The 22813-nt window shown below is 43.7% G+C and overlaps 1 protein-coding gene across 6 annotated transcripts in view; it reads right to left on the bottom strand.

Annotated features, from left to right (window-relative positions):
- Positions 1-74: 74 nt before the first annotated feature.
- The window catches only part of FGGY (FGGY carbohydrate kinase domain containing), a 127791-nt gene continuing 105052 nt past the window's right edge, over positions 75-22813 (bottom strand). For all 6 annotated transcript variants that reach the window (XM_064719494.1, XM_064719496.1, XM_064719499.1 and 3 more), the window contains 2 exons: positions 1490-1551; positions 75-318 (listed from right to left, as the gene is read on the bottom strand). In XM_064719494.1, coding sequence (XP_064575564.1) covers positions 237-318; positions 1490-1551 — 144 coding nt within the window. In that variant the 3' untranslated portion in view covers positions 75-236. The remainder of the gene's footprint in view (positions 319-1489; positions 1552-22813) is intronic.

Below are 22813 nucleotides of genomic sequence, written 5' to 3'. Positions count from 1 at the left end.
GTGTTCTCTGAGTGGAACAAATGAATATTCCTTGTCTCTGTGTGCAGGGATTATTGACAGAAAATACCCAGTGCTTCACAGTAAAGTGACTGCATTTTATTTCTCATTAAAAATTAAAATGTATACTTTAAATGATAACAGGATATTTTTAACATGGACAGTACAGTAAGAAGAAATTACCCGCATCACACATGCCTGGAAATTTGCCTGCTGTTCCCAGCTCCCAAGCCTCTGGATCACACGCTGTTCATGATGGAGCGATACTCTCTCTGGTGCTCCACAAGCTTCAAAAATACTTCGTATTTCTTGTCATAAAATCTGTGTAAGAAAGCTAATGTCAGCAAAGCCTGAGATTTGAAGATTTAAATCCCCTGTAATATGTATGTTTACTTGGTTCTCTTAGCATTAAAGACACTTTGACTCTTTCCTGGGTACAGCTGCTGCCGGGGTCAGAGCCCTCCCTGTGCACTGCTGGGGCAGTTTCTAGGCAAGCTGTGATCTCCAGCTGCAATTCCACCTTTCACTGCCCCACAGCCAGTTTGACTTCTCAGGCAGTTTTCCCCAGAATTCTCTGCTGAGAAAGTGAGGAGACAACAGAGCTTCACAGAATTCATTCAGGTGGCAAAAATCCTCCAAAATCACCGAGTCCAACCATTCCCTAGCACTGCCAAGGCTGCCACTGCCCCGTGTCCCCAGTGCCACATCCACAGGGCTTTTCAATCCCTCCAGGCATGGGGACTGCCCTGGGCAGCTGTGCCATGGCTGGACAACCCTTTCCATGAAGAAATTTTCCCAAGTATCCTATCTAAACTTTCCTTGGCACAGCTTGTTTCCTCTTGTCCTGTCTCTTGTTATTTGGGAGCAGAGCCCGACGCCCCCCCCGGCTGTGCCCTCCTGTCAGGAGCTGTGCAGAGCCTCAAGGGCCCCCCGGAGCCTCCTTTGCTCCAGGCTGAGCCCCTCCCCAGCTCCCTCAGCCCTTCCTGGGGCTCCAGCCCCTTGTCCTGGCCACGCTCCGGCCCCTCAGAGCGAGTCCCGCGCTGCGGGGCCCAGAACCGGGCCCAGGCCCCGAGTCCCCCCGCCATGTCCGCCCCGTGTCCCCTCAGCCCGGACCCGCCGCCAGGGGGAGCCCGCGCGCCGCCGCCCGTGCGATCCGGAGCCCTTGAAAATGTAACGCAAATTACCCTTAAAATACAATGTGATAGAAAATAATCCTTAAAAATTAATAGAAATAATAATTTAAAATATAATATTACTGCTCCTTAAAATATAATATAAATAATCAAGCTTTAAAAATTAATAGAATAATCCTTAGAAATACAGTATGAACCATTCTTAAAAATATAATATACCGTGATTCTTAAAGTATTTGTATGCTAAGCACTACTGCAGACGAGCAGGGCTGTAAAAAGACACCACCCAACCTCATCTCCAGACCCCAACTTTATCTCCCTTGAACTCTCCCAGTGGAACACACCAGGGCCAGCGTTACCTTTTATGCTCGTGGTTGGGCTGCACAACTTTTCCAATTTTCCCCATTTTTGCCATGGCCTCCTAGGAAAAGACAAACACCAACTGGAAAAGCCTGTTTTGATTTAAAATACTTTTTGACAAGAACAAGATGTTTCAAAACCAATCGGAACATTAGTGATGTATTTTGTTTCGGCTGAACAGGCCAGATGGCAGCAAATATGTTCAATCCCATTATAAAGTAGTAAGAGAACAAAGCTCTGCAGACCCTCAGTAACCAAAGTCTGTTCCTCTCTCTCACTGGGAGTCCCAGGCAGAACAGAGTTATCTTTTATTATTTACTCTAACCAAAGGAAATGTTGAACACTGCATCCCTGGAGGGGTGGGTTCTCAAATAAAATGATACTGTACTTGAGATCCTGTTATCGTATTCTGAAAGAATCAGTTCCCTGCAGTGAGAGAGGACTCAGGGGTGCTCCACAAGCTGAAGGTAACCTGGGAAGGTCTGTTCTGCAGCTCACAGCTGCCCTCACATTCCAGCACAAAGGTCTAAGAGGCAAACTCTGATCCTGCTCTGCTTTTGGCCAAAATAAAGTCAGAGCTCACAGAATCCCCTGCAGAAGAAGTCTCTGGGACAGCCATGTGTGGAAGGGAGAGGGATGAGTAATTTGGTTCCTTTTCTGATCTCTGTGAGATGCTGATTTTCCATGGATTCTCCCAAGCAATCCCACTGGAATGAGAATCACCAAAGTTAAGAGGCCCGAGCTCTCAGATACAGTGGAGGCAGCAGACACTCTGATTTCACAAGGAGAATCAAAGCAACAGCTTTTAGAGTGGAGAATGTTAAAAACATTAAAGATCAGGTCTCAAGAGTCAGTGTGTGACTAAATCAGGGTTCAGAGTTTCTATGCAGGACCTGAACCTGTTTTAATGCAATGTCTAAGAATGAGGATGACCCTGGAGAACAAGCAGCCTGTGCTACTGCTGGAACATTTTTAAAAGGTTTGGATGATTTTACAGGCTGGAATACCAGCCCTAGTGAAATTTGTGCTTTCCATTAATCCAGAACTTCTCAGCAAAGGATCTCACAGAACTTCACAAGGTGGATGAGCAATGTCAGTGCAGTGTCACTAGCCCAGGGCAGGCTCTACCAAAGGCAGAAGCATTGCCAGGTGTGCAGTCAGGACTCCACTCTGCTAAGGGTGCTGACACAGCAGCAGGGAACATTTCTGTGCTCTCATATGCCCATTCTCCTGCAGAGGTGCAGAGGTTGATTGTACTTGGGTTCCCCAAGAAACACCCTTGAAATAGCACTTGCAGAGAGATAGTGTGTTCTTTTGCCTGGGACATGTGAGCCTGCTGGCACTGAGACTCTGCACAGCAGCCAGATTAAAATACTGCCATGGAAAGGCTGATATCCTTCCCAGTAAGAGAAATGGGCATTTTATTCCCTGGCCTTTAACAGGTGACATTGACAATGCTCAAGCATTGTCCCTATTTACAATACCCAGTCCCTTACATGGCCAGCTGGATTTACAGTCTATCCAAAAAAATGAATGAACACTCAGGAAAAAAAAAAAGGCAACTCAAAGTAGAAGCCAATTCCCTCTGGTACAATGGCTACTGCTTTTCCATTGTGCCTTAGGGACAACAAAGCCCCCTGAAACACTCTCTCACTAAGGAAGAGTCACCTTCCTTTCTGCTCCCTGCTTTACACCTCCTTTTGAACTGCCCTGGAGACACTGTATGAAAATAAACCCATAACATCTGAAGTGTCTAAACAGGCAAATCCATTTCCTATCACAGATACAACAAAAATGAAAGGGATGGCCAGAGTTTGCATTCCCCCGTCTGTGCACACTCGGGACCAGGACACAGCACCATTCCCAGGCTATGTTCTGCCTGTGACATGGGTGCTCCACACTCCTGTGTTCTGCTTTACTCTTACAGCTTCCAGAAAATGCTGCTTCTCTTCTGCTGGACCTCCATCATCCACCCTGAGCTAAGGAGGATGACTTCCAAGTTTATCAATTTTCCAGTTTATCCTCTAAAATACTTTGGCATTTTTAAATCTACTGAAAATACACAGACCTTTGAGAATCCACAGCATTAAAGTCTCACAGCAACTGCCATGGTTCTGTGGAATAGCATGGCAAAAAAGTACACAGCCGCCAGCAATTTTCAACAAGTCACCCATTCTGTGTTGCTGAAAATATCTTAAATAAATTCCCTCTCTCAATTCACATTTTAGTTGTGTGTTTTTCTGTGTTTTAAAGTCAGTTTGGTCATTGTTAGCTTGAACAAAAAACTTTACTCCCAGAGGAGAGTCTTTTCAACAATTTTCTGGGGACAAAGAGGAACAGAACATTGAAAATATGAATTTATAATGAAACGGGAAACAAAGGAACATTAGAATTGCATTACTGAATGGGATCAACCTTGTGCACTGCTCTGTCTCCAACAAAGCCTTAAATATAGCAAAGTGATAATACTGCCGTTCAGAAATAGTTTGTTTGAGGGTTGACATCCAAATCCATAATTCCAGTCACCAAGGATTTCACAATCTTAATTTGAATGACGCTCTATCTTCTTTGTTTGCCAGTCTAGACAGTACAATGAATACAGTGATTTAAAACACAATGAATTCTCTCTTAAAACAAAATATTTTGTAAAATTGCTTTTTAATCATTTCTTTTCTCTCTTTCCATAAAGGCTATGCTATAAATAAACCCTGAAAGTTCGCATTTGATCATCGTTTCTAAAGGCTGGGCAAGAGGCAAGTGAAGGGTTTACACAGGAAAAAAGAGAGGCACTGTGGAGCAGAAATAAAGGGATGCATTCATGATTTCTAATCTTTTGTTGGAGTGTCAACGCTGAGACAGATACAAGCCAGTAAACACTCTGCTCTCCATGGAGAGACCCAGCCCAGCGGGGTTATCCCTGCCTGGGAAGGGACAGGGAACCAAACTCCCCAAGGCCTACCAAGATCTCAGGACAAGGTGCCATTTTGCTGCTGGGAAGGTCAGCAGCCACTCAAATCCACTTGGTCCTGGTGGCTGAATTCCATTCCACATCATCTGAGGCTGGGGATCCATCACTTGCCCAGCTGAGGAGCCCAGGGCAGCCCCAGCAGGCAGTGAGTCTCCAATGGGAACCCAGAGAAAATCCCATCTCCTAGGGAAGCCCAACTTTGACACAGCATCTTAAAGCTGGAAATTTCAACTGTTGACCCTTCAATAATGGGAAGGAAAAGGTTTTTAACCCTGTGTGGGAGGAGGCAGCAGGAGAAGCCCATCAGCCTGGTGCAGAAGCCACAGGAGGTGCACATAGGGAACGCCTTCAGGCTGGGAGACCCATCTTCTCTGACTGTCTGACCTACAAGAGCTGCCTCACAAAACCCAGCACATCCCACAGGAGGAGCCCACACCCCTTGGGACTGCACAGGGAGGCCAGTGAAGCCCACTTGTGGATGGAATCACAGAATCAACTGGGCTGGAAGGGACCTTGGAGACCATCTAGCCCAACCTAGAATAGTCCCCAAGTCTGATTTTCAGCTGTGACTCAAGGAATGATAGGTTGAGTATTACTGCAAATTAATGGGATGTGAGCCTGAAAGTACACAGAAGATGAGAAATCAGATTTAGGGACACCAGCCTTAGTTTAGAAAGTCAAGCAACAAAATCCCAATTGGGCTTTTTCTTTGAGGTTTTAACAATTGTATCCAAAGTTAAATGGTAAGGCATCTGAGCACAAATGCAACTTCCCAGCTGTGTTCTCACCACTCAGTCATTTTGGTAATCCCAAGAAATGCCTGGACTTTAACCTAAGGTAATTATTAACAATGAAACAACCACAGATCATTTCAGGTTCTCCTGTGCCATTTCAGTGGCTGACAGCACGTGACTGCACACGGAGCAGCAAAGCACCAAATTGGGGAATCTGATGCTCACACTCAGGGCACTCTCACCCCTCCAGTTTTCCTGTCACAGATCCAGCAGCAGGAGAAAAATAATGTAAAAGTTGCCCCATTCACAACAGACTGAAATGTAGGAACATTCTTCCTACCAGATGTGTCCTGATTTCAGGATTCAGCAGGTGTTAACCTTCAGACTATTACAGTGACTTTTCTTACACTTCTAGTCCTCACAACAAATAAATAATATTCTATGTAATAATTTCAATTGTTCTGCAGCAGTGAAGAACCTCTTTCTCACTCATCTCTATTCCACACACACAAACTCAGCTAACAGATGTCTCTAGCATCATTTTAAGAAGTTCAGTGGCAGATATATTTGGATTTGAGGGGCATAAATAGATTTCTTGAAATGCTGATGTTGAAGAAATACTTTTAAACTTCTATAAGAATTTTAAGCAAGGCTGCTATTTCCTCCTAAGCTTTTATTTAGAGATTGCTTTGGAGATGCAAAATTCATCTTATCTGTGTTTACAGGAGTTACATGAGTGTATTTCTGCAGAACATTACTTTTTAGTGGAATATGACTGCATGAAGAAAGCATGTGATGGACCATACACAATATTTTTCTAGTGGTTTTTTTCCCCCCCTTAAATTTGTTTGAGTTATAGGGGCAGATCTTGGCAGCATGCACAAAGCCCAGAATCTGTAACTCAATTCTCTGTGGGTTTTTAGCTGGAATGAGCCAAGTTTTAAAACACTTTATGGATAAATATTAGAGGTGTGCAAAATATTCACACCTAAGACCAAAGTGTGAAAATTTGGCTTTGATTCATTTAGTGAAAAGGTGAAAATTTTCACACAAGTTTTTGTTTTCCTTTTGCTCTGATCCAACTTCAATTTTTGTGTCTGTATCAAATCTCAGAGAGAGAGAGAGAGAGGGGAAGAGTTTCTGTCTGTCTGTGCACATGAGATACAGAGGAGGAGGGAGAAGAGGATGGAAGGATGGAGGGATGGCAAGCAGGACACCAGCTCAGAACCTGAGTCTGTCTTCCAGGAAAGGTCACTGGCCTTTGGAATCTCTCTGTCCATATGTGCAGGAACAGCACTGGCCTCTCTTAGAGGAATATTTTATGCATTTGTTTGTTACACTGAGGCAGCTCAAAAGAAGCCCAACATTATTCTACCCTTCAACCATCCAACTTGAGTTGACAGAGGCCAACTGGAGGGATCCTGAGCACTGAGAAAAGGTGCATTTCTGGTTCCAGCGCTGAATCAGATTCCAGAAAGTTTCAAGAGATTTCTGGAGTTATCTGGGACACAGAATTTATTATTTTAATTTTCCGTTACCTCTGTCTGCAGTGGGCTGTGCCATTTCCCCAGTTTGGTTTGGCTGGGGCACAGAGTTTGCACCCTCAGGGTGTATCCCCAGTTCTGCACTGTGGGTGCCACGCGGAGCTCCCAGCCCTCCTGCACTTCCACATCCCACTGAAGGGTGGATCACCCAACCTGCCCTGCACCACCAGAGAAGATTTCCACTCCTTAGTACCAGATCAAATGGAAAAGAGCTTTCAGAGCAGCAGAGACAAGCACAGGTAAGGCCACAGGATCACTTCTGCCTCCAGAGCACCGACTTTGCCTCTCCTCAGTGTCTGCACAGTGCAGCCAGGCTGTGGTCACCCAGGTTGGTGTCCCAGAGCCCAGCCAGGCTGGCCAGCCACAGGCACAGCCCTAAGAGGGGCAGCAGTGGCAGGGCAGCTGCTGGAAGGGTGCCTTGCCTTGCCAGCCATGATATTAATGACTTATTCCACAGCCCAAATTTAGAATGGGACGAGGGTCAGCTCTGATTGCCACATCATCTATCAGCTGGAAACTATGTTTGGGTCTAAGCTCCAGCCACTCTGCTACTAAATATAGGTTGGTTAGTTGTTGATTTGAGTCTGCACTCTCCCAAGTTGCCTCTCACTAGCAAATAATTAAGCAGTTTGCTTTGTGAGGGCTCTGCTGCTGGCACCTCTTCATGCCCAAAGCTGCTTGGACACAAACCTGACAGCTTAGCAGGGGTTTCAGCTTCCCTGGGCAATGGAAAGAGCCCAAGTGTCAGCTCCTGTTTCAGCTTCACAGACTGCTGGCACTGGGGGCCATGAATCAAGTCTGTGGGCACCACCCAAGCAGTCTGGGGCAGGGTTTGGCTGCTCTTCCCCTGACAGGAGCCTGTGCAGCTTCTCCATGAAGGGACTGTTCCCTTCAGTGGCTGCATGTGAAGGTCCCAGCCCACACCATGGCGCTGATGCCACAGCAGGAATGGGCTCCTTACTCCAGCACCAACTGGTACTGGCAGCACATCTCCCTCACCCCTTCTGAGGTGGAATAAATTTAACCATGCACAGCATCGCTGTTAAAACAGACTAAGAAGGTCTGTCCATTGAAACCACATGAAAATATATTGATTTAACACAGGTTTTAGGCTTGGAAATATGATGCTGACATAGCTGTGTTTAACAGAACACAAGCTCAACTGGGAGCCAGGAGAGCAAATTCCTCCACCAGCTCCTGCTGCTGGGCACTGCCCAATCCACCCTCCCCCTACTCATCCTTCCTGGGGATGGAGCAAACAAATCCAGGGAACAACTCTGCATAACCTGCAACACATTGCTTTTCTTCTCTGGCCCCCTCCTCACCCTCTGCTTGCAGCATCTGTCCCAGTGCTGCTACCCTCAATTTTAGGAGGTAAAGCCTTTGGAGCAGTCAGGGCAGGTGTGTGATTCCACATGGACACAGACACCAAGAACTGAACACAAATCCCTCCCTGTGAGGGGGGTGAGGCCCTGGCATGGGGTGTCCAGAGAAGCTGTGGCTGCCCCGGGATCCCTGGAAGTGCCCAAGGCCAGCTGGAACAGGGCTTGGAGCACCCTGGGAGAGTGGGAGATGTCCCTGCCCAAACCATTCCAGGATTCTGATTTAGACCAGGGAGGGTAAAACAGAGACACTGAAGACCCAGCCCAGGGGATCCTGACACTCAGCTGGGCACCCCACTCAATATTTAGCTGAACTGCACCACTTCCTCCAAGGTGTAAAATTCAGATTTATTTGGCTGATTTCTTTCAACATCCATAATGAACTTTCAGCTTTCCTCACATTTAGTCACCAAGTTCAAACTTTTATTTGCCATCTGGCAACAGACTGGGCTTTACTGGGGGGAGGGGATAGGAAAGGGGCTTTTTTTTCCTTTTTTTTTTTTTTTTTTGCATCTGTATTTGCTTTATGAGCTATGGCTAAGGCATCATTTACACATGGGGAACTGGATCAGGTTCTCACAATTCATTCCATATGTTCACTTATGCTGTCAAAACATTTTTTCAATGTAATTAATCTGCACACGTCTGTGTTCATTTCCCCACTTTGGGCAGTTTCAGCATTTTTGGGGTACCTAGCTGGGATTGTCATAAAACCAACTTCTGCCTATACTTTCCTTTAGGGTTACTCCATCAAAAAAGCAGAACTATTTGCAATATTTCACTCTTCTTCATCTATTTATTCTTTCCTTTCCTTTCCTTTCCTTTCCTTTCCTTTCCTTTCCTTTCCTTTCCTTTCCTTTCCTTTCCTTTCCTTTCCTTTCCTTTCCTTTCCTTTCCTTTCCTTTCCTTTCCTTTCCTTTCCTTTCCTTTCCTTTCCTTTCCTTTCCTTTCCTTTCCTTTCCTTTCCTTTCCTTTCCTTTCCTTTCCTTTCCTTTCCTTTCCTTTCCTTTCCTTTCCTTTCCTTTCCTTTCCTTTCCTTTCCTTTCCTTTCCTTTCCTTTCCTTCCTTTCCTTTCCTTTCCTTTCCTTTCCTTTCCTTTCCTTTCCTTTCCTTTCCTTTCCTTTCCTTTCCTTTCCTTTCCTTTCCTTTCCTTTCCTTTCCTTTCCTTTCCTTTCCTTTCCTTTCCTTTCCTTTCCTTTCCTTTCCTTTCCTTTCCTTCTCATCTTTCAAATATATTCTTTGCCATGCTCCAGTGTCTACCTGAGGCTAATGAGGAAAATCCCTGCTGTGAGTTTTGATTTGGGATATTTTTTAACTAGTTCATCTGATGTGTGGTTTACTATTAAAAGAAAAAAACCCATACCTCAGAAATATGCTTACATTTTACCCAATCTGGACTGCATTTGGGAAATTACCTTGGACAGGGGCTCATAAAAAACAAGAGACCTTTAGAAAAAGTCTTTCACTACTGTAAGCCAGTAGAAGGTTGAGATGTTAAAACAGAGGAAAACTGCGTTAAAATATAGAGAGAGCCTTTTAGTAACCTTACAGATATCCCATGTCCAACAAAAAATAAAATATCATTTAAGAGACACAGAAATATTCAATGAGCAGTGAGCAGAGAATAAATCCTAGAAGAAAAAATAGAACTCTTTTGGGACTTCAGCACAGCACAGAGAAATCAGCTGTCCATGGCACAAGACATTTGCTTTCCTTGCCATGATTGCTACAGACAAGGGGTCATCCACCTTTTCCAGCACACTGCTCCAGAAAGTATTTTTCTTTCCCAAATTAAAGGCTAGCAGTGACTGAACTGAGTGAAGCTGAAGCAAAGCACACTCATCATTGCAGGGGGGTGGACTAGATGACCTTTAAAGGTCTCTTCCAACCCAAACTATTCTATGATTCTGTGATCAGCTGATGATACTGTCCTGTTTTGTTTAAAACTGAGCATCCTTTCTTCTCCAGATCTGAAAATCAGCCAGGGGTGAGAAGCTACTGCTCTCATTTGTCTTCTGCCACTAGAACTGTCCTCCAAGAGTGCTCTTTCTAAAAAAAAAGCACTTTAAATGCTGGATACATATTGCTAAACAATTTTATTTTGGGAAGGATGCCTTAAGAACCTGGGAAGCCTGGTCTGAGGATGGGATGGCCAGTCAGTTCCAAATGTGCTCTAATAGCAGCAAGGGAGAGGCTCAAACTGAGCTGTGGAATTCCCATGGACACAGAACTGAGAGAGTTTCATAGGAGGAAACTGCAAAAGTCACACCAGAATAGCTGTTCTGCTCCCCTTGCTCCTAAAAACTTTGGCTTGTATCTCTTTTGGAGACCACTGGGAAATGGTGAATACACTTCCCTTTAGTACTAAAACTTCTGTCAGCAGGAATCTCTTTATGTGCACACTGTCTGTGTACTGCAATCACATTTATTGAAAACCTGTAGGCACCAAACTGAACAAATTAATTTGGAATAAACTATTCTTATTGGCAAATGTCAGGTTACCCTCATCACCACTCTGGCTGATGTTTTTCAATACAAAACCAAACCCAAGAACTATTTATTCACACCTGCTCCAGAGCCAGAAAGAACCTTTCATTACAGTAATATTCAATAAGCTCTGTTACTGAGCAAATCCAAACCTGTCACCCAGCACTGCCAGCAGGAGTTTTAAAGGTATCTCAGGCATCTTTTCCCTTAGCAGATGTCCCAATAAAGCATTTGTATTCACTTGGCAAACAGAAAAGAGCACATTTTATAATTGCCCATGCCCAAAACAAAGGCTGGTTCTGTCTGCAAGCACCCCAGTTGGAATTAGAAGTGCATTTGCTGTGGGAGTGAGGCACCAGTGGCACCAGAGCTGGGCTGGGCATAGCCTGAGATCCAACACAGCACCATCCTGAAAGCTGAGATCCCACAGAGAAAAGCACCCAGGACAGTCTCCACCTTCCCACCTCCAAGTTTTGGCCAGGTGGGAAGCCTGGGGAGCTGGTTTATGAGCTCTCCATTTTATCTCCAAGAAAGGGAAACAACACCAAATCCTTCCAGAGGGATGTTCTCACCTTACAACATCCAGCCAGACACCATTCCAACTTTTACTTTGCTATCCCATCCTATTTTCCCAGCTTTTTAAGAAGCCTTCAGTGAGCTGCATGTTGTGGCTCCTGCTTCCAAGCAAGCCTTGCCCCTTCAGTGAGAAATTCCTCATCCACTGTTCCTGAAGTGCTTATGGGGAAAGCTCTTCCCAGCACGCCTTCCCTGACTGCAGTCACTGGATTCATTGGCTCCTGAATTTTAAGCCACACAGGCCCTGAGATCAGCTCAGCTGGCCAGAACATGGTGCTGATAATGCCAGAGGTGTGGGTTTGATCCCCATTTAGGGGCCCTTCACTTGATCATCCCTGTGGGTCCATCTAACTCAGAATATTCTGTGATCCTGTGAAGCACCTCACATATTCCATGGGAATCACTAACACCACAAGATTAATACCAAACACTCAGGAGGAAAATCTGGCCAATGGGGGACACAACTGAAGAAAAACCACTTTGTGCTTCACCATTCAGCTGATCCTAAGAACTGAGCCAATTCCTGCTGTTGAAGATCTGTCCTTTTATTTAAAGACAGCAAGCTGGGAAAAGAGATGAATAGCAGCGGCCCAAATGGTTCATGGAGCTTTTCCCTTGTAGGTCACTGAGCAGAACCTCAGTGAGTGTTGGGAACTGTGGTGGGCTGCCAGCTTTTTATCATGTCCTCTGCAAAGGGGACTTACTGGTTTCAAATTAATTTCTATTGTATGCAGTTTTCCCAACATGAAATGCTCCATTGTCACAGCTCAGTCACTGATAACCCTTTGCAAAGCCCCACAGGAGAAACTGCTGCCACCACCTGAATGGTTCCTTTCAAAATCACACTTGGAGAAGTGTCCTGACTGTGAACTGAGGCTGGAGGAGCTCAAAGAGCCTTCCCCAGCCATGGGTGGGGGCACAGCCCTGCAAGGAGGGTGGCAGTGCAGCTGCACATTCTGCTCCAGACTGGAGCAGAACTGGGGAGGGGCAGAGCCCAGCCCTGGGTTTGTCCTTTGCTGCCCGTGGTGGCTGCTCCAGGAGGGAGGTGAGTGTGTGCTGGCAGCACCACAGGCCTGTTCTCTGCAGAAAGTACTTTCTGAAAGGGAAAAAAAAACCAAAACAGAAAAAGCAAAAATGAACAACTCTATCATTATCTGATGTGCTGAATCTCGGCAGAGATCAGCTCAAAGATCCATATTGTTTACAGCAGCTGATGAGTCTCACAAGTGCTGAAGCTGTGCTCTCGCTTAAAGTGCTAACATATTTACAGTTTTCAGTCCTGTCCTTAGCACTTATCTGTCATTTCAAGATGAATGCTCCTTTTGTACAGCCTAATCACTTGCACGAACACTCCACCAGCTCAAAACCCCAGATTTGTTTCGCTTTTCCATTAGCAGCAATTCTGTACTTTGGAAATTGCTTCATGCAGCAAATCTGAAAAAAAAAAACCAACTAGTTTTTGTTCAAAGGTATTTCTTTGGCTGTGACAAGTCTAGAAGGGAGGGAAAGATATTAAATTACTTTTATCTGATGCAAGTCTGAATTTTACTGCACACCTTTCTAAACACACTTGTCCATTGTTCTGCTCTGGCTTGGTTATTGACATTGGAATAATTAGTGAAGATTTATATAACATCAGAAAGGATCAGCAACATATCTATCTAAATCCTTGATAAGAAGCCATTTTTTTCATGCTAAACAATCTTTTCTTTATTCATAATATTTCAAACATTTGGTAGGATCCCATCCTGCCCCCTCCTCTCCCAACAAACAGTAGGAGCATGTGCAATTAAAATCTGTCAGTCATTCTGGTTTTACAGGAATAAAGGAATGTGGGTCATTCTACAACTCAGTAACTTAATTTAAAAAAATGCAACCCAGGCATGCAAGAAAAAGGATACAGTTCTAAGGAGGAGGTCTTACCCTGCTGGATGTTTTACATTACTCTCATTGGGTTACTGGCCTGTCACAAATCAGTTTCAGATGCACCTCAGAAAATGCTCAGCAACGCAAGATGCATCTGTTGTTTCTGCTAATCCTGGTCCCAGTGCAGTCAAAAAAGGGCAACATCTGATTTTCAGAAGTCTCCAGAAATGTCTACAACTGCAGTTTAAAAGGGTCCCTACCTGAGCAAGAAGAGCACCTCAGTTATGTGTTGGGCACAGCGTTAGACACCAAAAACTTCAGGCTGGGAATGAAAATGCTGATCTGGAATTAGCCTTTGCTGTTCCTAAGAAATTGCCAATCCAAACCCTGAGTGAATTTGTCCTTTAAAGGATGTGGTCTCCCATGCCTTCCCAAATATTCTCTAAAAAACAAGAATTCTGCAAATGAAGTACATTTTTGTGCAGATGCACAACACAATCTTTAAATGTTCTGAATGCTGTAAATACTAAAACTTGATACAAGCATCAGAGTTGTGACCATGCCACAGTATATAAACCATCTTCCATATTATATGCATAGCAATGAAAATTAACACAATAACAAACTGCAGTTCTAAAGTAAGATTTTGAAGTCAAAAGAGGATCCAATTATGTGTAACTGTGTTGTCAATCTACAGCCTTTCCATTCTGACTTATTTTAACCCACCAGAGCAACACCTTTAGCATCATCATAGATTTTCTTTGCACTTTTTGTTCTACCACTTTAATCCAACAACCCAAACTAAATTACTAAATCTGCTTCACAAGTCAGGAGGAAGAAGAACAAAGTTACACAACTTGGCCAAAGTCACAGACAAAGTCAGTGGCTAAGGTGGGAATCAAGTCTGTGTACTCTGCCTTTCAAGTTAGGTTACACAGATTGTTTTCTCATTGCAAAATTCTGCTTTTATTTATACTCAGAAGAACTTGGTGCCGCAGAAGTTTGTGTCAATTTGAACTAGCACAGAGCGCCTCCCATTACCAGGCTGTTAATAACAACTACTTTGGCAAACACTGACTTTTTTCCTGTGTCCTTAGGAAACACTACACTACATTTTAACAGGGTGTTTGTTTGATCTGGAAAGCCAGGCAACTCACTCCTTATCTCCAGGACATGAAACAAGCCTGGGATTTGAGGTGTCCAGCAGTTCTGGACATCCATATCTGTTCATACTTAAGGAATTACAATAGGAGCAGAGATGCTGATAAACCAAGAAAAGTCCTTTTTCCTTAACCCTTCCTGGTAAGGCTGCAGAAAAATCCACCATGGCTGGAACAGGAGCAAAAACCTCTCCAGCCCTAAACTGCTGCGTCGCATCTATCCATGGGAGAAGCACAATCCAAAGAATGGCAAATACCATCATTTGGAGGCATTTAGACAGTTACAAAACATATAAAAAAGGGTGCATGGGAGGAAAATCGGGCAGGGAAGCAGGAAGGCAGTGGAATGACACTGGTGTGAGAGATGCTGTGTAATTAGCCACTAGAGGGAACAAGAGTCATGCTCTTAATTAAGGTGCAGCCTCTTTTAGCAGGGGGGCCTGAGGGTTATCCTTGCCCAGGGAGGCTGGATGGGGAGGGGGTGAAGCCTTTCCCTGTAAACTTTGGAGTAGGACAAAGCTTTCCTGCCCTTTGTCTGTGTTTCATTCTCCCCTTTCAGATCTCTATGGGCCTTGGCATAAGCAGGGAACAAGACTTGAAGAACTCATACACCTTTCACATCTCCTACCTGCAGTTAACTATTTTTTGCACCTGGCAAAAATGTTTAAACAAAACCTGGGATCAGAAGGGATGAGATAAAGGAGAGAATGAAAAAAAAAAAAAAGAAAAATGGTAAAAGAGACAAAGCTGTATTTTGCAGACAGGGTACACTTTGGCATTGGCTCTTTTGCAGGAGCAGGGAAGAAAAATCACATTCACGTCATTGCAAATGGTGTGAAAAATGTGGAGTGATGCTCTGCTGACATCAATAGCCTGAGACTGTGGTTGGGAGGGAAGGGAAGGACCTGCACTCCCTCTTGCCTGCTGACCTGACTGGAGCTGCATGAGAAAAATGAATGAGGTGAAAAGCAAAAGTCCCTCTTTTCCTCTGCTGAAGGACACAGACCTATTCAACAGCACAGCAAAGACTGAATCACAGACAAACAATCTTTTTATTACCATAAAAATGACAAATAAGTAACAGTTACAGCCTGTAAACACAAGACTCATATTAAATAGAGTTCTAAGTGGTACAGTGTAAGTGGAAGCGGGATCCCACTCCTACTAAAGCCAGCTCAGCCTAAAGAGTATCAGATGTTAGCCGGGCCTTAGAAGGCCTGGGACATAAACTGTGTGTGTAAGAGAAAAAGAAGTCAAATGACTCATGACAGAGTTTGTTTTAATATAAATGACTTCTTCTGGCTCTCTGCTTTTAATGCCTTGCCATGTTCAGATTCTGAGCAGCTAACCTGGGCAGCTGGCTCCCTCAGCCCTGTCCTTCAGTTTGTGTATAAAATGCTGGCATTTACAAACTCCTATTCCTCTGGCTGAGGGAGGACAGTTTATTTTAGCCCTGTGATCAGTGCCATCATAAATCTCCCCTCTTCCAATCCAAGAAGACTGGCACAGCCCAGTCTGTGTTCATATGCTGTGCCATAAAACAGAGGGCATTGCCACAAGGCTTTGCTGAAGTCCTGCAAGCCTTCAGAGGGGTCCTCAGGTGAGGGATCAGCAGTGACTGAGCCACAAACCATCCCTGACTCTTTGCCTTTCATTGTGTGAGGACAGGGGTAAGTGAATGAGATGTGGAAAGAGTTGGGAGGAAAGAGGAAAGGAGAAGACAGAAAACCAAGAGATGGGAAAAGATAAAGTGGAAGTTACTAAACAAAAAAGAGGCACAAACCAGAGGCAAAAAGTACAAGATGAAAGAATAAACAACATCAGAGTGAGAGCAGAGAGGAGGAGATGGTGGCTATTGGGGATTTAGCGCTGAAAGAGAAAAGCCCCATTCCTATCTTTATTCTCTTTCCATGCCTGATTCTCCTCTGGGATGAGTGGAAGGTCCATGTCCAGAAAGCCACACATTTGGCATTTAGTGTCTTATGGCAAATGTGCTGAATATCTACAGGGGCAAAGTTATACAAAGCAAATTTTAAAAATGAATCTTGCTCAGTCTCCGTTTCATGCAATGCAAGAATCATCCCTTAGATGGGACTATTGCAAAATTAAATGACCTTGCAACCACAACCAGTAAATAATGAGTAATGTGCTTGTATGCTCAAAGCTTTTATGTCAACCAGTCCAGGAACGTGAGGAGAGCTCATCACAAAAAGGCCCCATTTATCAGAAGGGCTTCACACAGCTTAGCATCTTTAGGGCCATTACTCACCTCCCACACCTAAGCTAAGTGCCAGCTCCCAACCTAGAGCCTAACACACATCTCATTTATCTGCTGGAAGACACATGAGCTGCTTCCCTCAGTCTGGTCTAAAGATACAGCATCCAATACCTAAACTATTTAAAGTTAACAGGAATGGGTGATTTCACAACAACATATAGAAAACCACCAGTCTGGGAAAATTAGGAAAAAATTAAGTCTTACCAGACATTTTGAAAGCAAAAGGAGTCTGCAGGCTACAAGGCTCAGCAGTATTTTGCTGAATATATCCAAGGTGTTTGTGCTACAGGGCTGGGCAATGAAGGCACCTTTAAAGGTGAAGTGTTATCATCATCCACCCCATGGCTTTGGGAAGGAGAGGTTGGGATGGACAATGGTACAGCCCTCCCACATATGCCTGTCATGCAGAGACTCTTAAAAGGAAAAACTATTGATTAGAAGTTGGTTTATTTTCCAGAGAGTTCTCCCTCAAGGGGTCTCCTGTGCTTCCCAAGCTCCCAAAGAAGTGACATGGTCAGATCTAACCATCCCTCATTAGTGAGGAGTCCATTGACACATCACTTTTCTCTGCTCCTTGCCCAAAAACTGTGCTCCCCCAGAGCTCCCACACCCACACTCCTCCCTAAAACCTCTACCTGGCAAAGGACTCTCTGGAAGCTGCGTGGCAAACAGCAGCTGACAGCAGGTGCTCTCACAAACAGACCCTGCATGGGTCAGGAGGTATTTCTGTACTGAGGGTTAGTGATGCTCAGAGGAATGCAGCTCCCAGGAATGCTACACATTGAGAACATGCCCCATAAATCATTCCTAAGACAACAACCCAACTCGCTTTTGCTGTGCACTTATAAGGCACAGCAAGAAATGGGCACAGCAGCTCTCCCTGTTTGTGCTCTTTCAATGTTTTTCAAGCCTCATCTGGAGAAATAACTTTGTGCAAAAATCTGCAAGTCAGGCTTTTCCATGCCCACTTGGTGGTCAGCCTTTCTGCCTTTATTTCCCTCAAGAGTGACAATTATGGTCTTGCTTCTCATTACATGGACACGTGTCCCAGTAAAAACAAAACAGAGCCACAAAGGAATTTTATATGGATTCTCTTTATCCCATTGCCCAACTTCAAACTGTGCCACAGAAAACTTAAGCACAGGACATGTAAAAAGTTGTATCAAAACAAGAAGGAAAGGGGTGGGAATGGTTGTTATATGCTTTAATCAAAGAAACCAAGGAAACAAGAACATATGATTGAACAAAGAAAAGAGAATGAGAATTGGATTCCAATTCTGAGGAAAGACAACACCTTAAAAATGCAGCTGCCTTCTAATAGACGTTATGGGATCTCTCCTTCACCATTTCAGATCTGTGATTATATGAAAGGGAATAAAGAAAAATGTCTTTACTGTTAACCACAATAAAATGTATTGGACACTCTGAGATAGTAAACAGTCTTGTTAAACTATACAAAGAGAGAAAATGTTAAGAAACAAACCCCTCTAGAAACCTTAGGAGCAAGGATAACAGCATATGTAAAACATAAAACTTTTTCAAATATAGGGCAGCAAAAGTATGTCCTAGTGGTCTGAACTAGTGGCACCAAATCCCACAACTAAGTGATCATAATGTCCTTCACAAACTTCAGTGTGAAAGACATTCAAGCATTTCAGACAGTGCTGTGACTCCACATGCTCGTGCTTGGCCACGGAACAGTCTGATCCCTGTGCTGACATAGCAAGAGTGCAAATCCCAGATGGAAAATTAATCTCACAATGTAGCCAGATTGAGTTTCCAATTCTCCAGTGCCTAACTTGAAGGTTGTTCTGCTCAGCTACTGAAGAGGTGAGGGCAGAGAGACTTTAACTTGTCTGACATCCCAAACATCATTTAAGCAAGACAGGCTCTGAGAGGGACCTTCTTGGCTACTGACAGTTACAAAAGATCCATGGCACCCTCCTTTGTCCTCATCCTTCCTATAAAATATTGCTATCACACTTTTCCCTGCTTAAATGGCCTGGACAGAAGGGGAGACCAAGGTCCAAATGACTTCAGCTGTATCTCTGAGCACATGGATAAAATCGGCCCCTAAAATAGAAAGGGGAAGGATCACAGTACACTTTTAAGAAAGTATCTATCTACTACAAAGACACATTTATGGTTTCCTCATATTTATGGTTTTCCTCAAGAGAAGACAGGGTCAGCAAGCTGAAAAAAACTGTAAAGTTGTGATATTATTAAACTTCTACAAGCTGATCTTAATCTTATTCTTCTTGAAAAAAAAAATCAACTAATTGTACATCTCCTTTCACAAACTCCACTGTGGTCATTTCATGGTTTGTTACAAAAATATGCAGCAGCAGAAGCTGCACTATTCCAGGCAGCATTTTTTCTCGTGCTTGCCAGGTCCTGGGCTTACTGACAGATGAGAAAAACACTATTGGTTAAAAAGAGTCTCAACTTGTGCAGATTAACAAAACACTACATCTTATTCTTCGCCAGCATCAGCTGATGTGAGCTTTTAAAAAGCTGAAAGACATGACAATGTAAGTGTTAATCCTACAGACAGAGGAGGTTATATTCACATACATGTGGTTGTTTCTAACACAGTAATTCAGAGTGTGAAAGAACCAGAACTTGGGAGAAGTCAGTGGAGCTGTGCCACTGTGCAAAGCCAGTTACACTATCAGCATAAAGACAGATTAAATAGATTTCTTTTGTCATGCTTCCCTCCAAGAGGTCTTCATTACCTTTTCAGTCCATCCTCGTAAATGTGAAAAATAGGTAATAAAATCTTTATCACCAGTCTCAGCCAGAATTAATAAACAGGGAAGTCACATTGATATCCTGACACGTGGTGCCCCATCTCCTTCCACCAGTGCCCAAATGAAAGGCCATGGTTTATTTCATTAGTGTGGTATTTCATGCTTGTTTCTGCTTTCAGAGCAGCAACAAGGCCACATCCCTAAGTACTGGACTGCTGAGGTTGCTGCCTCCAGTGTTAGAAGAGCTGTGCCAAACACTCAGCTCCTGTAAATGGGCAGTTCTGTTATAGCAGATATATCACACGGACTCACTGCAGCTGCCTTTCCCTGTCATTAAAGAGTTACTGAGAAATTCCAAATCTGAACATTTGTGTACTGCCTGACATTTCAAACGCAGCATGCTGAGCTTCCACAAAAAGGACAGCACTTAACAGAAGACACAGCCTTTGTGTCCCATTACCTGTAGCATCCACAGCTTGTTCCTGAAGGAGCAATAACACAAACCAACTGCAAGAGCTCTAATCGCCTTTATCATCTCGAGATGTGTCATCTCCCAGTGCACTGTGTCAGATTCCTCTTTGGGCTCTGATCCAGTAAAGCACTTCAGCACATGGCCAGTCCTGCCTGTCTCCAGCTGAGCTTCTTGCCTACTTGAAAGTCAGATGATGCCCCCCAGCGCTTGACTGGACTGGGCTACTGGAGTAAACTGGTGTCACTCCTCTGCAATACCAGAGCATCACTGATTTACATTAACTGGGAATGCTGCATAAGGATTGTGGACTAAGATCATCTGTCACTGCAGCAGCTATGTGACCTGCTATGACAAACTTTGACATTTACTTAGACAAGTTTTTACCTGTAATAATTTCAAGTGATATAAACCAAACACAAATCATCTGCTGTGACAATGAACTAAACACCACTGCACAGCATGTACTGATCTGATAATACATCAAATGTATGACAACATATAGCACTAGACATTGCACTCCCCCAAGAACATTTCACAGCAGCAGAATTATTTCTCTCCACTCCAGTATAAAAGGCAGCCAGCAGGATGATATCAAATGATGGCAGTTCTGCTTCTCATAAAAGGACCTTGGGGACTGCAAGGAGATTTGTGTATCTGCACTTCAGCAGCACAGCAATGTGGAAATGTTAAAGTTAGTAAAGCAAACAGACCTCAAATGAGAAGGGCAACAGATGTCAACCAGTATCACATGTCAGTAAACAGCAACAAGGCAGAGGGTACTTTTCTAAGCACTTTTGTGAAAGCATCGTGCGAGCAGCCACAGCCACATCTCAGCTGTGTGATCTCTACATGGTGATGTTTCTGTGTGTGATTTAACTCCCACCAAGAGAGGAACTCCAGCCACATGGAAATGCTGTCCACTGGAGTCAGCTGAAAGAAAGTAGAAAGGTTTCTACATACTTGTTGTGGCTTGGAAAGTGAAAAAAGTCACACTCTCAAACTGATTGAAAGCTCATTCTGTGCTTGGCAGAGACAAACCAGCATTTATATTCCTCAGCTTTAATACAGAAGGATCATCCTTAGGGCAAAAGAGTAGTAGTGATTCATCTGCTTTTTACCCTCACTGCAAAGACTTCTGACAGTAAGGCCAAAATATGCTAACTAAAAAGGCACTCTTTGTACCATAAACACCAGGCCACAAGGAACTGGACAGTGGCCATTAAATCACTGCCTTCTCATTTCTCTCTCTCATCTATATTTCTCTCAAGATTTCTGGTAAGAAGGCAGCTGACTTTATACAAAAGCCAGAGGCATTGCCAGTATCTTGGTGGTTTCATGCATGCCATATTGAATCTAACTTTATAACACAAGGAGAAAAAAACCACTCTCAACTAGGGAAAGTCATATTTCAGTGTCAAAACACCAAGGAAAGAGGTAAAGCGATGGAATTCTACTGCCAAGTTGCTGCCCTGAGCCCAGGCTTGGTTAGATTATTTATAAATATTCTCCAAGGCATTGACCATTTTACATAAAATAGTTTGGTTCTCAAAGTCTCTTAGAGAACCAACCAATGCCTACCTAGGAGAGCAGGAGCTTTTTACTTTGTGCCCCAGGATGGTCTCCACTAAACCTTGGGCTCAAACTCTACATGAGCAGATTTGGAGTTCTTGAAGAAAAGGAAGGCAAGGTCACAGCCCCTTAACACACTCCTTGCGGACATCATGGTGCCTAAGAAAAACCATCTCCTTCTTCTGCCTTTCCAAAATCCTCTGATTAAGGGAACGGGAGAAAAAAACCAACCTGGCAGGAAGGCCTCTGCTAAAAGGTGCATTAATTAGGTAAGGCAAGCCAAAGAAATGATTAATTTGCTGTTCTCCTTCAATATTATGTTTACACAAGTTGATTATAGCACTTAATTACTAATTCACCCTGCTCAAAAACAAGAGTGCTTTAAATTTTTAATGAGATGAGGGAAGGCAGCATTCCTGAACTCAACAGGGAGAAGTAATTTTATTTCCTCTTTTGATTTCCCAAGTTATTACCATTTCTAAGGAAAAACTTATCCCTTCCCTGATCTTCCACTCAGTGCTTGCTTTTGAAAATATGGAAATCGCAGGACGCTTGCATGAATTTCAACCCATGGCCTGACAGGTGATGCTTTGGAAGAGGAATAGAGGATCAGATCATCAACTGCAGCACGTCCACTGAAATAAATGGGACAAAATTACACCAGAAACAGCCTGATCCAGAAATGGAAATGGCCTAACCCCCTCCAGTTCTGTCAGCACAAAAGTTGAATATGTCTCAGTACTATTTATGGGAGTTTGTATGAAAATGTCTCTTCCCCATTGCCAGTTGGTCCATTACCAAGGCTGTGGACTAATTGTACTCAGGAACTTCTTTACATTCATGACTGTCTGTAACATTTTAATTGTTACAAGGCAAACACTCTGTGTGTCCTATGTTCTTCCTGGCTGATCTTTATAAAACTTGTGCTATCTGTGGGGTTTGTTATTTGATTTTTCCCTCTGTATTCTACCACCCAACGTCATCCTGAGCTAACTGAGAGGAGATGTCCATCAAATGAAGCAGAACTCAGCAGTGCAAACAAAATTCTTCCAGGCTCTGTGGGTACAGGGTTGTGAGTGAATTATTTCCCTGCACCACCATAACTTCAACTCCCACCATAGAGTCCACAGACTCTGAGCCAGGGGACCACGAGCCCCAAGGCTCCTGGAGCTGCTTCCTGGACCCAGGGCATTCTTCACCTGCTCAGTTGCTAAATAATCCACATGAGATAATTACCTAACACCTCTTCCTATAGAATCCAGCTCATTTTCATGCACCTATGACCTGCTTTAATGAAACGATAAAAAAAGCTTTTCCCTATCTTTTTGCAGGCTATACCATCACCTTGCTTAACAACCAAAACCAACAAACGAAAGGCTAAACCTCCATTAAAAGTTAATTTGAGGCCTGAAAAATCTTGTAGTCACGTAGACTCTAAATACTAGTTCAGTGTTTCACACAAAAAATATCCACAGGAATCTGATTACAGAGTTACCAACAAAATGCACTCTAGAAAATCACAGTTTCTTCTCTCCCA

Source organism: Zonotrichia leucophrys, chromosome 8, assembly GCF_028769735.1.
Source record: "Zonotrichia leucophrys gambelii isolate GWCS_2022_RI chromosome 8, RI_Zleu_2.0, whole genome shotgun sequence".
NCBI classification, from domain to species: Eukaryota; Metazoa; Chordata; class Aves; order Passeriformes; family Passerellidae; genus Zonotrichia; species Zonotrichia leucophrys.
This window is presented reverse-complemented; position numbering and strand designations above follow the sequence as displayed.